General features: G+C 37.2%; 1 protein-coding gene across 1 annotated transcript in view; it reads left to right on the top strand.

Annotated features, from left to right (window-relative positions):
• Positions 1–15,740, top strand: part of fam20cb (FAM20C golgi associated secretory pathway kinase b) — a 44,730-nt gene extending 28,990 nt beyond the window's left edge. The window contains exons 4-10 of the mRNA XM_016546137.1: positions 8,747–8,839; positions 11,765–11,880; positions 13,140–13,320; positions 13,633–13,742; positions 13,852–13,933; positions 14,056–14,115; positions 15,140–15,740. Coding sequence (XP_016401623.1) covers positions 8,747–8,839; positions 11,765–11,880; positions 13,140–13,320; positions 13,633–13,742; positions 13,852–13,933; positions 14,056–14,115; positions 15,140–15,398 — 901 coding nt within the window. The 3' untranslated portion in view covers positions 15,399–15,740. The remainder of the gene's footprint in view (positions 1–8,746; positions 8,840–11,764; positions 11,881–13,139; positions 13,321–13,632; positions 13,743–13,851; positions 13,934–14,055; positions 14,116–15,139) is intronic.
• The last annotated feature ends 464 nt before the right edge of the window (positions 15,741–16,204 follow it).

Genomic DNA, 16,204 nt, shown 5'->3' on the forward strand with positions numbered 1-16,204 from the left:
TACATCTAGGTTCTTTATTTAATTTTATTTTGCTTGTTTTTATTTTTTCTTAAAATGACCAATACAGCTGTCATATAAAAGTCTTGTTGCAGTCAAATTAAACCACATATATCACAATGCGTTAATTACTAAATGTATATTTTTAGTGGTAACCAGTGGTGTGCACAGGGGTTTGAGCTGCTGCCCCTTAATCGCTAATGTTATGGCGCTTTTCCACTGCGTGGTACGACTCGGCTCGGCTCAGTTTGCGTTTCCACCGCAGTTTAGTAACGCTTTAGAGTGGGTGGGATTATACACATCGCCCCATCAAGCTCTCGCTGGATCCGCTCCTAGGCTATCAACGAGAGGAACGTCTGTACTTCCTCAACAGACCACGAAACAGACATGTTTTGGTTGTTAAAAAAAGTGCACTCGTTCAAAACAGTTGCGTTAGTTCAAAAAAAAGTTGCGATCGATCCTTTGCTGGCTCTGCTGATTTAAATCTAGCGGGTCTGGTGTCTCATGTCAATGACACAGGTAGTGACGATTCTCTCCGGCCAATCAGTGATCAGCAGGGTTTACACGTCACATTTTGGTAACGGTATGGTACGGTAATTTTGGTAACCCACCTTTACCATTCCTCCACTTTGAGATGTGTGACAGCAAATGACTCTGTCTTCAAACCCCAGTTGTGTGTAATGGCAACATCTCAACATCTGAAAGCCCAGATCAAACCACAACAAAGATGAGCGCATCCCCTCCACACACTGCACACTTCAACCTGTCAGAGAGACGATGTGCTGTGGGTTATTTGTATGTGTGTGTGCTCGTGGGGGGTGTTATCCCAGACGTGCTATCATACAGGGAAGCCTGTCAGCCCGGGCCAGTAAATCTGTCAGAGATTATGTGCAGATGATGGATTCCTCTTTATGGCCTGTTGATCTGGCTGGAATATTTACACGATGCCATTACAGGGATGATGCGCATGAGAGGCTGATGCTGTGGACTCGCTTATTTAGGCCTGCCTGTCTGTCAGCTTAGTGTGTGCTCTCTTTTATTTCTCTCTCTCTCTCTCTCTTCATCTACCCCCAGCTCTCACTCTCTGACTCCCTCCGTTTGTGTGTGTGTGTGTTTCCTGTGAGTGCCTGGGTTTTCTTTGCAGTCAAGATCTGTTAGTCCATTGTCATCTCAGAAGTCTCATGTTCAGTGATTGTGAGAGCACTCAATGCTTATCTCAGAAACACAATACATTTGCAAAGGATCTTTCATTATTTTCAGCCTAGCCAAGTTTCTCGAAGCAAATTTTTTGCTCTGTACAAAAAGCAGCCTGTTCCTGAGGGGTATTTTTTTTTTCTTGTGAGTTGTAGTCTCGTATTTGTGTCAAGCCATTTTTCACATTTGTGCTTGGACTTAAAGAAAACAGCTGGCTCACAGAGCTCGGTCTCGTACCCTTGAGCACAGCTGTGAAAGTGTGAAAAAAGAGAGAGAGGTGAAATACAAATATTACACTTGATTTTAAAGGTAATGTGTAATTTTTTTTCAGTGTAAAGCCCAACATATGAAATAATGTTTTTAAAGTTTTTTAAATGGAACAGTTTATTGAACCATTAGACAATATACATACAGTAGATACATTTTTCAGAATAAGATCTATAACATGTATTTAGAAAAATATATAGGGTGAATTTTCATTTCATTCTAACTTTAAAAAGCATTGAAGCGTGAATGTTCATAGGCCTTATGGTCAGAAAGAATTATAGATTTATGAGTTTTTTGCGGACCTGAATGAAAGAACACTTAATTTCCCAGGGTGCATCACTTGTGTTGAATATTTTTGATTTATAGTTCTTTAAAATCCTCTTTCCATTTCAAATTCTCATTTAACTTTCTGTGGGTTGTGGCCAATTCTATTCAAATTCACATACAGTGGGGAGTCAGTTCTTCAGTTTTTCTGAATTTTGCCCAATTCCTGCTGGCAATGATGAATAGATTGCAAAAATAATGATGAAACTGGTATCACAAATACTCCCTGAAACCTCACTTATTATTTTTGCAATCTCATACATGCCAAAACACAACCTTCGTGGAAGAAGAAACGTATGTAAGTGACATGAGAGTGAGTAAATGATGACAAAATACTAATTTTTGGGTCAACTGGCCCTTTAACGCTCACATTCATGCACATTAAAGTCTATATTGTAGACTTATGTTTGGAATATAAGTCTGTATTCCAAAAATATATGCCTGCCTTGTGCGTAAGCAAATATAGGGCTGTACCCGAATAAGCTCGTCAGAGCCTTAAAATAAAACAGAGATGCAAAAGTATGGGATGATATTAGACTCTAAATGATTAATAGATGCACGCACAATTATCCATGTACTGCATACATTTTATACATGTATCTTACTAACCACAAACAAATGTCTTTCAATTTGAGTGTGTGTAATTCGGGATCAACTGGCCCTTTAACGCTCACATTCATGCACATTAAAGTCTATATTGTAGACTTATGTTTGGAATATAAGTCTGTATTCCAAAAATATATGCCTGCCTTGTGCGTAAGCAAATATAGGGCTGTACCCGAATAAGCTCATCAGAGCCTTAAAATAAAACAGAGATGCAAAAGCAGCATCCAGAGGCAGAGACAAAGTGTTTCTCAGTGGAATTTTTTCAGCAGGTCTGAATATCCCCTCACATAAAGCAGGCTCAAGACGGACATCAGGCTCCTCTCTCACTCTCACTGCCCATCAACAACTCTACCGCCGCTGTCAGACGCAACACTAAATACCAGACATCCCCGCTGACCTCCCAGCAGCACTTCTAGGCCAGGGAGGAGGAATGATTTGGCCTTAGTCCTAACTCAGGAGAGGTCGCCCTTCAGAGATGGAAAAGCATTAACCACTTACATTTTCAAACAAAGAAAAATTACACCGCCGTTTGCTATGACAAGTTTCTAGAAACAGGCTTGGCCTTTTTTGTTTCAATGCACTGGTGCAGAACAATTAAAAAATTTTGCCTGGCTAAATACCAGCATTTCTGCTCATTTGTGGCTTTTAAAACTCAAATGTTATGCAGTGATGTGAGAAATAGCAACTGCTGAAGTTTGTAACGTGAGCCGCCTCTTAACATTACCTGTTACCTGTTATCACAAACAAGCCACAAAATGCAGCTTCATTCCAGTCCCAGTGCCTCCTCTAATATTTACTCCCAGCGCCATGACATTCGCTCCAAAGGTCATTTTTTGCAGGCTTCTGCAGTTTAAACAATGCTTCGTTTGATAATCATTCACAGTCAAAAAGTCACAGAGTGGCTCTTGTGGAAAACCTCTTGTGAAGTTACCAGATTTAGCAATTACTCCCAACAGTTTTTCTTTTAAGTGAAAGTTCACTCAGAAATAATAATTTTGTCATCATTTACTTAACCTCGTGTTGTTCCAAACCTGTATGGTTTTTTTCTTTTGTGGAATGCAAAAGATATTTTGAAGAATGTCCAAGTTGTTCCTTTCCATACACTAAAAGAGAATGGTAATTGTAATTGGTCCCCATTTACTTTCATTGTATGAAAAAGAGCAGCTCGGACAATTTGCTAGATATCTCATTTTGTGTTCTATGCTAGAAAACAAGTCATTCATGGTTGATGTAAGCTGTAAGGATAAGTAAATAATGGCTAAGCATTTTTATTTTTGGGTGAACTGTCGCTTTAAGGCTCTAGAAGCATGTTTTAAGTGTCTGCTTGAACATCGCTTTTGAACATTGCTTTTGAACAAACACACCTCCTAAGAATGCTGGGATAAGCTTTTACAAGTGCTGCAGCCATCAGGCTTTGAGAGATGAATTTGCTTTCACAGCTATTGTGAGAGCTTTTTTGGTGTTTGTCCAGTGTAAAGCCAACAAAGGGATTTGGCAGAATATAGTGTCCTAGATAACGTATCCTGTTTGATTCATTTGTTTGCTCCTGTGTGTTTTCTTAATAGATCAGGTTTTTCTGTGGATGTCTGTACCTTTTGCACTTTGTCCATCAGCAATTTTCTCATCTGCTGCTGTTTTATTGTTTGCAAGGCCAGCTTTTACATATACTGTAGACATGGCCTGTGTACAGTAGTGAGAAACGGATATATCTCGACCACGACAATTGGTTGGCTGATATTTAGCATATTTTATGAATTATTTGGGCCAATTAACAGTGCCTAGTGTCAGCTCTAATGTTTGGTTTGTTACTCACCTTCACATTGTCCCAGATGTATTTGAATTTCATTCTTCAGACAAAATTTGTTAGAAAAAAATTATCCCTCTCTGTAAATCCATGTTATGCAATTGGATGGGATTCTCAAAAAATTTGACTCTTCAAAAACCACACAAAACAAACCCATAAAACCCAGTCAATGTGTTCTAAAGTAAAACAACAGGTTTCGCCTATTGTTCTGCTTTAGAAGACATTAGCTGCATTTCCATTACAGATTTGCACAAAACTTTTGTGATATTTTATAAATGCTGATAATTTAGTTGATGTTATGCTACTAAAACGCCTTGTGATAAGTCATGGTGACTGATGTTGGTAGGTTTATGTATATCGCAGCCACAGCACCAGCTATTATTTTTAATCGAAGGAGACGTAGGCATGTATCTTTAGCAAAGCAGTGCAGAGACCGGCTTCTGGGACGTTTCTGAAACATGCCACGGTGTAAATACAAGCATTGACTACAGTTGCCGCGATCAGCTCCGGACGGTGGCTGTGTCGGAGCCGTAATGCACTGCAGACGTGTCCAGTGTAAATAAGGGGTTATCCAAACAGCCCTATATACTGGAGAGTTATGAGGTGTTTCTTGGAGGTTATAGTCCATTAAAAAATGAACATGTGAGTTTTACGTACGCCAGGTGACCTGTAAATGGGAAAAAAACGGTTTCATTGCAGTTTTGCGAAATCATTTTTTTGAATTGCCTGAAAAACTACCTCATGTGAGCATAAAAAACTTTTTTTGCGATATATGGGAGTTTTTGCGAAATTGACGTGTTTCCACTGGGTGTATTTTCAATTTGCAACTTACTGATTCATTCCCTGGGGTTGTATGGGTTACTGTAGTGTTTGTTTTGCATGGTTTTTGAAGCATCAACTTTGAGAGACCCATCCACTTACATTATATGAACTCACAGAGATGGATTATTATTCTAAAAATCCACAGAAGAAATATTTGTATACATCTGGGACGGCATGAGGGCGAGTAAACAGTAAGTTTTTTTGTTTTGGGTGGGTTGCCTCTTTAATTAATAGTCCACATTTTGTGTTTTCGAATTTGATTTTGTAAAACAGATTGTTGAGACTAAATGATTGATTGAGATCCATTTCTCTCTGCCAGAAATGTAACATTTCAGTGCATCCCTAATAAATAATTGTTTTTTATTCCAATTTTGCCATTTATTTTTTCATTATATCATTTAAGCACTTGCATATACCAGTGTCTTTGTGAGCCTGTTTGCATGCACCAATAATCTGTCGGTCTGGCAGGAGTAAATAGTGTGTTTACCTTGAAGTACAGGGTCATGGAGAGCGCTCTCTCAGCGTATTTTGATCACTAGAGACATCCTGCTCTCAGCAGAGTTGGTTTTAAGTTGTCTGCACACATCCCAGAGGCCCATCTTAAGTGTACGTTAAGAGTTGCGACCGTTCACATGGCATCTTTTATGGGTGAACCACATCCACTGAACGCGAGTTTGAAGAAAATAGAATGGAAACAAAATCACCTTGAGCTTTCAATCTCCCACACACATTTGTTTTCTTCGTTTTTATATTTAGTGCCTCATAAACTCGTCTTACTAATACAGAGGGAATTTTTCCTCTCTCCGAGGTGTCGTTTGTGTCGAGTGTAGGAAACTAAGCTTTACAGAATTCTTCGCAGGGATTGTTTTGACCCTTTGACAGGCTGGCCTGTGTCTGGTTTCCTTTGTTATAATTTTCTGGTCCAACAGCCAGTTGAGTGTTGTTTTCCTCGTGTCTCTCTGGGGTTTTACGGGAATAAATGAGAGCTCTCAAGCTCCAGCTTAACAAGGTTGTCTGGAGTGCCAGCGTGAGAGGAGGGGGTTTGGAGTTCTCCACCCACAGAACACTCCTCAGAGGGTTTTGCCATCAGCTGCTGTCTCAAAGCCTTTTAAAAAGCTTGTTTGTTTTTTTTTCCCCTGTTGGGACCATTTGTGTTATGGAGTTGATGTTAAGCACTGAATTTACCTTGATGGAATCCTATTTGATGAAAAGTGTACTGTAGAACAGAGGCAGATGTGTGCAGATGCTAAGTGCTGTCACCGCAGCGGAGGCCTTGTCTGGGTCAAGTGCTTGGGCACAGTGGTACTCAATAAGTGCTTAGAGACACAATACTACATTGCTGTACATTAGACAGTGAGCTGCCATAATAACTGTGCTAACAGGCTGATGAAGTATCCAGAGTACTGAAATTATGAAGCCTGATAGCTAATTTTTATTAAAACTAGCAGATTTCAGTTCTGTTTTTGTTTTATGTCTTATATGCTTTTTTTCTTCTTTAAAAATGCAGTATAAATATATAAATATACACTGCTGTTCAAAAGTTTGGGGTCGGTAAGATGTTTGAATGTTTTTTAATGCTCACCAAGACTGCATTTAGCTACTCCAGTCTGATTCTTCAAAAATCATTCTAATATGCTGATTTGGTGCCCGATGGAACATATCTTATTTTTATCGAAAACAGTTGTGCTGCTTAATATTTTTGTGGAGACAGTGATACATATTTATTCAGGATTCTATAATAAATATAAAGTTCAAAAGAACAGCATTTATTTAAAGTAGAAATCTTCTGCAACTTTATAAATTTTATAAATTTAATGCATTTTTGCTGAATAAAAGTATTAATTTCTTTCATATTGACACCAAGCTTTTGATTAATGATATTATTTTTTGTAATCTTAAAACATGACAATCCATTGTGAAAATATTATTACCTTTTTAAACTGATGAAATCTTTCATATAAATCCTATTTAATGAGTGAAAATATTATGATCTGCTGCAACTACACAAATTACAACCATGGCCCTGTTGATTGACATAATGTTTATCGCAACCAACAGTTTTGCACCTATTAAAAATCTTTGTAATATTGGTGTACTTGTTTACCGAGTCAGTGAAGAGCTTGAGATGAAATATGAGTCATTGTAATGTGTGAAGAAATATTTCTTGTGAATGGAACATTTTTATTGTGCATTTCCCAGTCAGGCTGTAATTTTGTGAAAATGTTTAGTATATATTAGAAGTATTTTGTGTAAATATTTAAAATGTATAATTGTAAATACACTGCCATTTGCTGTTAGTGGACAAATTAGTGAGAGTGATAAGTGTTTTAGGGGAGTTTATTTTCTTAAAGTCCACAGGGCCAAAAGAAACACCCGTACACACTTCTCTGCCAATTAAACATCTGAGCGTCTGGGTGCAAGGGTCCAATGAGTTCATCACAAGAACGCTTCTGGGTTCGTTGCAGTAGTAGGCCTGTTTCTTCCGGCAGAAACACAAATCCATTTTAATTCTCTTCATGCCTGAAAAGAGGTTCTCAGTTGGCGAGTAGAGCGATATTATCCAGGGCTCCGAGGAGCGGACGGCAGAAGAATGTGAAGTTGGAGACTCTCGTTTGGCAGGTCCCATGCTGTGTTATTTAACGATCGGTGAGCGTGTCTTGAACGACTGCTGCCAGCTGAGGACGATACTGAATGCCTGATTTTGTTTCCATTACAGAGCTGGCACTCTTCACGCCAGCTACCTTGTCTTCGGTTCAGACTGGTTCGGTTTGCCACAAAGACGTTGGGGTGTGACACGATTCACTTCCCAGAAAAGTTATTGTTTTGAACCGTCTTCTCGCATGATTAAGACTGTCGAGAAAGGAGAGATCCTAGCTGCATTTAATTGTTCTGACATTTGGACAGCACTCACAGAGAGAGAGAGAGAAGGGAAGAGAGGAGAGAGAACTCTCAAGTATGTTTGAAATTGAGTCTGCTGAAAGCATTTCAGCGGGACCGTATGAAGTCAGGCTGTTGGTTAAAAATAGTTCCTCTGGCTCTTGTCTGTAGAGAAATGTTTGCCTGGAACTTGATATGTCCTCCATTGACCTACAAGTATTGATTAAACGATATTGTTTTCATATTGTTTGGTCTGTTATTAACTGCTCATGTACAATATCATAATTTTGGATGTTCTTAAAGACCTTATATGAGTTTTGTGGCTTTAAATCCAGGTCAGTTAGCTTTATGCTAGTGTAATCCTAAATGCTAACAAAATTAACTGTCTGCACTTCACAGTTTTTTTGCAACTCACTAACAATAGCAACTAGCAGATCATGGTTCATTGATTTTTTTTTTTTTAAAAGGACAAGCTATTTGATATGTTTCGTCCAAACAACCTCATTCCATAGGAAATACATCAATACAGGAAGGAAAACTATGTTCTTCAAGCAATTTCATGGTCTTTAATAGAAAAGTCGTTAGCATTACGCTATTAGCATTGCAGCATTTGTAACTCGCGTTGCTTTTCTGTTTTCTTGGTTCCTTCGGTTATTTTTAAGTGAGTAAGTAATAAAATAAGGTATTTTGAAAAATATGTTAAGACATTTTCTTCTAGGCATCAATTCAGAAATAATGGAGGGGCGTCTCTCTTAAAGTTTTCTTGACAGGGTGGCTTTAGTTTCAAGGGCTAGGGCTGCGATTATGGCTTTGTTGATGAAAGGGACTTACAGCAGATTAACCTTTGCCTTGCAGGCAGACACGGGAGCAGGAGACACCCCCAGACTTCTTCTACTTCTCCGATTTCGAGAGGCACAATGCTGAGATCGCAGCATATCATCTAGACAGGTAACGGGCTGTAAATATCAGCCTCGTCTGGCATGAATAGAGTGTGTGTGAGATGTTTGTCTTCCCCTGAATCTATATGTGTATGTATACATCCACCACATGCCACTTGTAAAAGTGTTTGCCTGCTTGTGTATATGAACCTGTGGGGCCGCATTTATTTGTGCAAGAATGTTTTGTGTGCGTGTGAATGTGTAACGCTTGTGGTGTGTCCTGCATGTTTTCAGCACGTTTGAACTTGTGTTTATATGTATGTGTGAAAGTACAGCATGTGAATGTATCTCGGGGCAGTAAGCAGTCAGAAACCTGCAGTTTAACACTCATAAACACCAAATCCAGAGAGAACATAATGACTAACTCTGAATGAGCACAAACACATCCGTCAGTATCTGATCACCAATCGAGCTCCATCCAGCAATGTCTCCTTATAGGTGATTACCGTTCTGATGAATGGCAGTGATTGAGAGACTTTCATTTGTGTCAGCCACAATAACCCGTGTAACCCGGGTGTACATCTGTCCTTGTCAGCTCATTTCAGTCGAGTTTATTGGTTGTTTGCTATATGAGTCAGATTTTCCCCGATTGTGAGCTGAGACTCTGGGATTTATTGCCATTATAGTTTATTTCCATTCTCGTCTCGTTTTCTCCTTATCAATGTGATCAGACGGGGGTGGACAGCCGGAAACATTGTCCCAGGCCCTGTCGAAGAGGAGGCGCAATGGACAAAAATAACAAATTGCTTGGGAAAAAGTATATACCGTATTGTCCCGAATATAAGACGATATTTTTTTCTTGGAAATGGGGTCAAGATTATTTTTTTAAGAAATAAATGCAGCTTTTATTCAGCAAAGATGCATTAATGTAATAAAATGTGACAGTAAAGAAATTTATAATGTTACAAAAAAAGTCAATTTCAAATAAATTCTAAAGAATCCTGACAAAAAATGTATCAAGGTTTCCACTAAAATATTAAGCTGCACAACAGAAATAAGTCATTTAAATAATGGAAAATGTAAATAATGTTTTAAAATATATTTACAAAGAAAACAGTTATTTTAAATTGTAAGAATATTTCACTATATTAATATTTTTAATCAAATAAATGCAGCCTTGGTAAGTATGAGACGTCTTTCAAAAACCTTAAATATAATATAATATAATATAATATAATATAATATAATAATACAGTTTTAGGTATAATAAATAAATGTTAAAATAAAATTTGAATCCTATTGTCTTTTTTTTTTGATTCTCGCATATTTATTTTATTTAAATATTATTTATCTTTATTATTCTATTATTTTTTAAGAATATTTTTAAAAACAAGGTGATGATTTTTGGAGTGTAATGTCCTCTGTAATAGAACCTAGGGAGAGGGGGCCCAGCCATAACAATTAGTGAATTTTAGTGATGACCTTGGTCCACTCTATGGAGGTCCCTCACTTGACTGGCGTGTTGTGTTGTGTTGTGTTGTCCTGTGCTGTTCTCTGTCAAGCACTCCGCCTCTCCTCTCCAGCAGTGTGAGTGTGAGCCAGAATAAACCCAGCGTGAGTCTCAGGCACAATATAATCATTCAGCTGGCCCGGCCCGGCCCAGACCGGCCTGGTCCGCCTCACTTCCATCTACACATCTGGTCGGGAGTAAAATCTAGTCGGTACACACAGGCATGTGTGTGGGTAGAAAGCGCAGACCAAGAACGCAAAAAAACACCAGCTTTTCTAAATAAAGTTCATCTGGGTTAGACAAAAGTGCAGGTTGTTATTTCTATTTTAAAGCACCATCACCCAGTGGGCCTCTCTGTCCTCGCAAGCCCACCACGGCTATATCTGACAACGTACCATTAATTATCTGATTTTAGTCGATGGGAATTAGCGTGGCTTTGGGGAGAAAGTCAGGATTGAGGGAGACGAGTGGTTTGAAAAGACAGCTTTTCATTTGCCCCACAGTTCCCTCTGAGTTATACATTGGACAGCGAGAGAGGAGGAAAACGCTCCTGCGCACAAACTCTCTCTGTCATCTCTGTCAGCATGACTGGGCAATTAGTAGCTTCAAGTGCTTTTATCCCTTAGGCCCCGTCCATTAGTTGTTTTCAGGGTGATTTTTTCTAAGTTGCCCTGTCAGCAGCGGGTCTACACTTGCACGCGGGGTGAATAGGTCTTAAAACATGGATGAGCAAACCACGCTTGCTCATAACCGGTTCAGTCAGAAAGAAACACTCTACACATTTGTCACATTCAACAATAAATTCAGTTTTGTTCGAGGTCAGTTCTGTCAAAAGAGACAATCAATTATGAATAAAAATGTATTATTTGCTAAGTTATGAAATATGAAATATACAGTAATTAAAAGGGTTGCGATGAAAATAAAAAAAAGTTTAATCTCTTAACGGGGTACTAATTTATTATTCAAAATCTATGTATTTTATGTCGAATAGTTTGAGCGCCCTCTACAGGTAAAAGTTAGTACCAATTTTGCATACTATAGTTTCGTCCAACAATTTGCTATATGAATTTGGTCATTTGATTGTAAGTTAATTTAGTTAGTTAATTAACTAATGTTATATGTATATTGTATAATGTTATATGTAACATTATGTATATGTATATTAAAAACATTATGCATTATGTATAATGTATTTTCAGTTAATAAATTTAGTAGAGCAAATAGCTATTTAAATTATATGTGTGTGCGTGTGCGTGTGTGTGTGTGTGTGTGTGTGCGCGTGTGTGTGTGTGTGTGTGATCCGTACACAGTATGCACATATTTTATCAGTCAAAAAATAATAATTATAATCACTAGTTTATCTAACACATGATGTTTACACTAATTTGTGTCCTGTAACTCAGCAGTGAACCTAGTATGTAATGTATGACCTATGTGAAGTGAACATATTATGAAAACAAAAATGTCTCACTGATTGATCAACAGGATCCTGGATTTCCGTCGAGTGCCGCCAGTGACTGGGCGACTGGTGAATATGACCAAAGAAATACGAGATGTGACCCGTGACAAAAAACTGTGGAGAACCTTTTTCATTTCACCAGGTACTGAACACCCAGAAGTCTTTTCTCTTCTCTTCTCTTCTCTTCTCTTCTCCTCTCCTCTCCTCTCCTCTCCTCTCCTCTCCTCTCCTCTCTCTCTCTCTCTCTTGGGAGAGTAAGCAGCAAATAGGCCACACTGTCCCACTCTCTGACTTCACTTCTATTCTGTTACCAGCAATTGATAAGCACTGAATAGGTTATCAGTTAGTGTTAGGGTGAAGTTAATGAACTTATTAAAATGAATAGTTTTGACCCAAACAAGCATAATTGAGGCAAGATCTAGTCTTTTTTTATTATCATATTTTGCATACTTTCTCCTCTGTGCTTTTTAACCAAATCAAAGGAGTCTGTGATTTTCTCTTACTATTGTAAGCAACCAATAGATGGCGCTGTTGGTAAATTCATTTTCAAGTGAGACCTCATTTGACACCAACTTCAGATTTGTGCCATATGATCTCCTGAAATTGAAAAATATACAGGAGCCTTCTAAAAGTTTTCTACATGTTTGTAAATGTTTTTGTAAAAAAAAATGCATTAATTTGATCAAAAATACAGTAAAAAAATTTATGTTGAGAAATATTAATGATTTAAAGTAACATTTTTAGCATTTTTTTTATTGTAATATATTTTAAAATGTAATTTGTTGTGATGGAAAATCTGTGTTTGCAGCAGCCATTACTCCAGTCTGCATGATTAAAAATAGTAATTTAAACTCAATATGAAATGCTGATCGAAACCAATACAATAATGTTTCCAGGTGAAACAGGATATTCAACAAAAATGTTGTTTGATTAATTTGTGAAAAATATTTAATTGTCTTATTATTCATCCTTTTGATTATAATTTTCTCTGAAATTGTTTAAAAGTCTGATTTTTGTTTCTCCCTTTTGATTAGAGGAACCAAACAGTGTTGTAAAGTAGACAAATTTCTATTTAAAAATCGAATCTAATCTTTCTTCTTTTTTTACTAAATGCTTAAGGAGGGTTCATCATATTTGCTATATTAATTACTTTTGATTAATTATATTTACATGTATTTTTTACTAAGACATTTAATTTAAAGGCAGAGTGAGGGATTTCTGGTAGCCAATGTTTATATTTGAAATCACCAAAATTATGCACAATACGGCCAGAACATGCCTTACTGAAGTAAATTAGGTATTTTTTTAATTTAATGTTGACTTTAAAATGATCATCATAAATATGAACTGTATGTCATCATTTTTAGAGGTTTGTTTTATTACACCCTATCATCCCTGCAGCCAATAACATCTGTTTCTACGGTGAATGTTCGTACTACTGCTCCACTGAGCATGCTCTGTGTGGGAAGCCTGACCAGATCGAGGGCTCTTTAGCAGCATTTCTGCCCGACCTGGCCTTGGCCAAGCGCAGGACCTGGAGAAACCCCTGGAGACGATCCTATCACAAACGCAAGAAAGCAGAGTGAGGACCACACAGCACACTTTCTTTGTTTATCTAAATTCAATTCAAGAATATATATAAAGATTAGCTGTTTTAGCATGAAACACATTCACACAGTGCTGAAGTAATTGATTTAGAGGCTGAAATACAGGATATACTCATTATAAAATCCTGAATAGGAGGGTATTAAACATGTAACATGTTTTATCTCCTCAGATTATCATGATAGCCCTCTAGTGTCTTATTACAGTGATCTTCATCATGTTGTGCTGTTTTTCATTGTACAGTGTGTGTGTGTAAGCTAATGAGGTGTGTGTGTGTGTGTGTTTGTAGGTGGGAGGTGGATCCAGATTACTGCGAAGAGGTGAAGCAGACGCCACTCTATGACAGCGGCACACGCCTGCTGGACATCATGGACATGACCATTTTTGATTTCCTCATGGGTAAGAGGATTTCACAGAAGTGCATCATTTGTTTCTGAATGCAAAATTGAAGCTGAAATCCAATCAAGCTATTTAAGGCATGAATAATAATGTTTATGTATCTTCAAAGGAAATATGGATCGTCATCATTATGAGACATTTGAAAAATTTGGAAATGAAACTTTCATTATTCACCTTGATAATGGAAGAGGGTAAGACTCTTATAATACAACTAGCTTCTTCAATTCATTATTAGTAAATATGCGTTTTTTTATGCTGTGAAGTATTGTCATAAAAAATTCATTTTTCTCTTGATTTCTCTTTTAATCTTCAGCTTTGGTAAACATTCTCATGATGAGCTCTCCATACTGGTGCCTTTGAGTCAGTGCTGCAGGTTAGTATTTGCTTTATTAATTACTTATTATTCAATATTTGTCCAATCACTTTATAAGAAATTCCGAAAGTTGTTTGAATCAAGGCTGTCAAATTAAGCCGCATTTAACTGCAATTTCACTATTTGTATGGTTGAAATTATCTTTTAAAATTAGGATTATAAAAGTTTACCTGTTTTATAAATGTCATTTAATTAATCTATTCTATTATTATGTGATTAATTGCAATGGAGTACAACATTCAGGTTCTTGACTTTTAACAATGAACTTCTAATCTTATAAACCTCATAAACAGACCTGTTGTGGGCTATGAGGTTGTTAATTGATGGTTTTGTTAAAGCTATTATTTTAATTCATTTTTTTTAAATAGCAGAATTCATGGTAAAAACTACATTACCCATAATGCAGTACAGTCACCCTCTTCCCTGAAGCACTGACATAAACTAGGGAGTCTCCCTATGGTATAAGTTACACAATACTTCAACAAATCAATCAAATTTAATGGAGGGCTTTGTATATATGTATATTTTGCAATAAACTTATAAAATACATTGTGGTCATAGATATTATCAACAACTTTAAATGAACAGTTTTAATTTCACCATCTTTTTAATTCAGTTATGTCATTCGCAATGGAATTGTAATTGTAGTTATTTCCCTCTGCTGTCAAAGCACACAGTCTTGTACCTTTGTCTTTTTGCCTGATCTTCAAATAACTTTTTGCTTCAAATCAAGGTTTTGTGATGTTGTGATTCAACTCATAGCTGGTTGGAGTGATTCCCGGTTTATAACGCTTTAACAAAGACTTTTAAAAAATGGAAAAAATACTCCAAGGCTGCTGAAAAAGTGGGCAAACACTTATTAACTAATTTCCTAATGTCCTAATTCATTCACTAATATCCTAAAATGTCCTAAATTTGATCCTAATTCATCCCACAAGAAAATGCATTGATAAATCATTACATAAATGATTGGAAACAACTTGGTGGTTTTTGGTTAGTGATTCTGACTCTCTGTTTGACTCAGGGTGAAGAGGTCCACTCATTTACGGCTTCAGCTGTTGGCTAAGGAGGAGTTCAGACTGAGTGCTCTGATGGAGGAAAGTCTGCAGACTGATACGCTGTCACCCATCCTTATTAGACCTCATCTGGAGGCCATGGACCGCCGGCTGCGCCTGGTGCTCCAGGTACTGGCCGACTGCATTGAGAAGGAGGGCTACAGTAACGTAGTAGAGGATGACCTGCTTGTGGAGGGCTTGAACACGGGCACAGCCCCACAAAGGTAGTGGGCACAGACTGATCAGGCGCCCCCGGCGGCTCCTTTGAAGTCCCACCACAGCTCTATGGACCATGAACGTCTTGCAAGAGATGCTCTTGTTGATAAACTTTTCTGAATTCAGTGAATTCCAAAGACTCATTCCTCAACTAATGGACCATGTGTTAAAATAAAGACACGCAGTACACAGAGAAAAAGACGGTGTTCTGCTTTCCTGCATCCAAAATGGAAGCTGATCTTCACATGTAACAGACAGTGGTTCTCAGCTGGTGGATTGTCACCTTAAAATGGGCTTGTCTGATGTGGACAGCAAAGAAAAAACAACACTTAAATGCAAATAATTATAATAAAAATAATGATGATAATAGTATTTTTTATTAGTAGTATTATTATTGCAGCTTATAAAATACAGTGCAACAGAAATAATAATAATAAATAAATATTGATGGATTATTAATAATAATAATTAGAGTTTATTCAAAAAAAAAAAAAAAAACAATAGTGAAAAAAAGATCCTATTCTGCTTATGTTTATTTAATTTGGTATATGATTAGGCCTAAGCAATAATAATAAGAATAATAAGAATTATTATTATTATCATTATTACTTGATTAAAAAAACAGCCTTTGGTTCTGTATTGTGTTGCCACATATTGTCCAATGTGAGATGCAAAGCAAATCCAGTTGAGAACCACTGTTATAAAGGATCTAAATGAGTACTCCATTTAAACCAGTATTTGCTGTCCCGCTGGGAAACTATTTGAACTTTAAAGTTATAGCGACTTTTTTTTTTTTTTTTTTAAGAAATAAGCAAAGG

The sequence above is a fragment of the Sinocyclocheilus rhinocerous genome, unplaced genomic scaffold (genome assembly GCF_001515625.1).
Source record: "Sinocyclocheilus rhinocerous isolate Xijiao unplaced genomic scaffold, SAMN03320098_v1.1 scaffold820, whole genome shotgun sequence".
NCBI classification, from domain to species: domain Eukaryota; kingdom Metazoa; phylum Chordata; class Actinopteri; order Cypriniformes; family Cyprinidae; genus Sinocyclocheilus; species Sinocyclocheilus rhinocerous.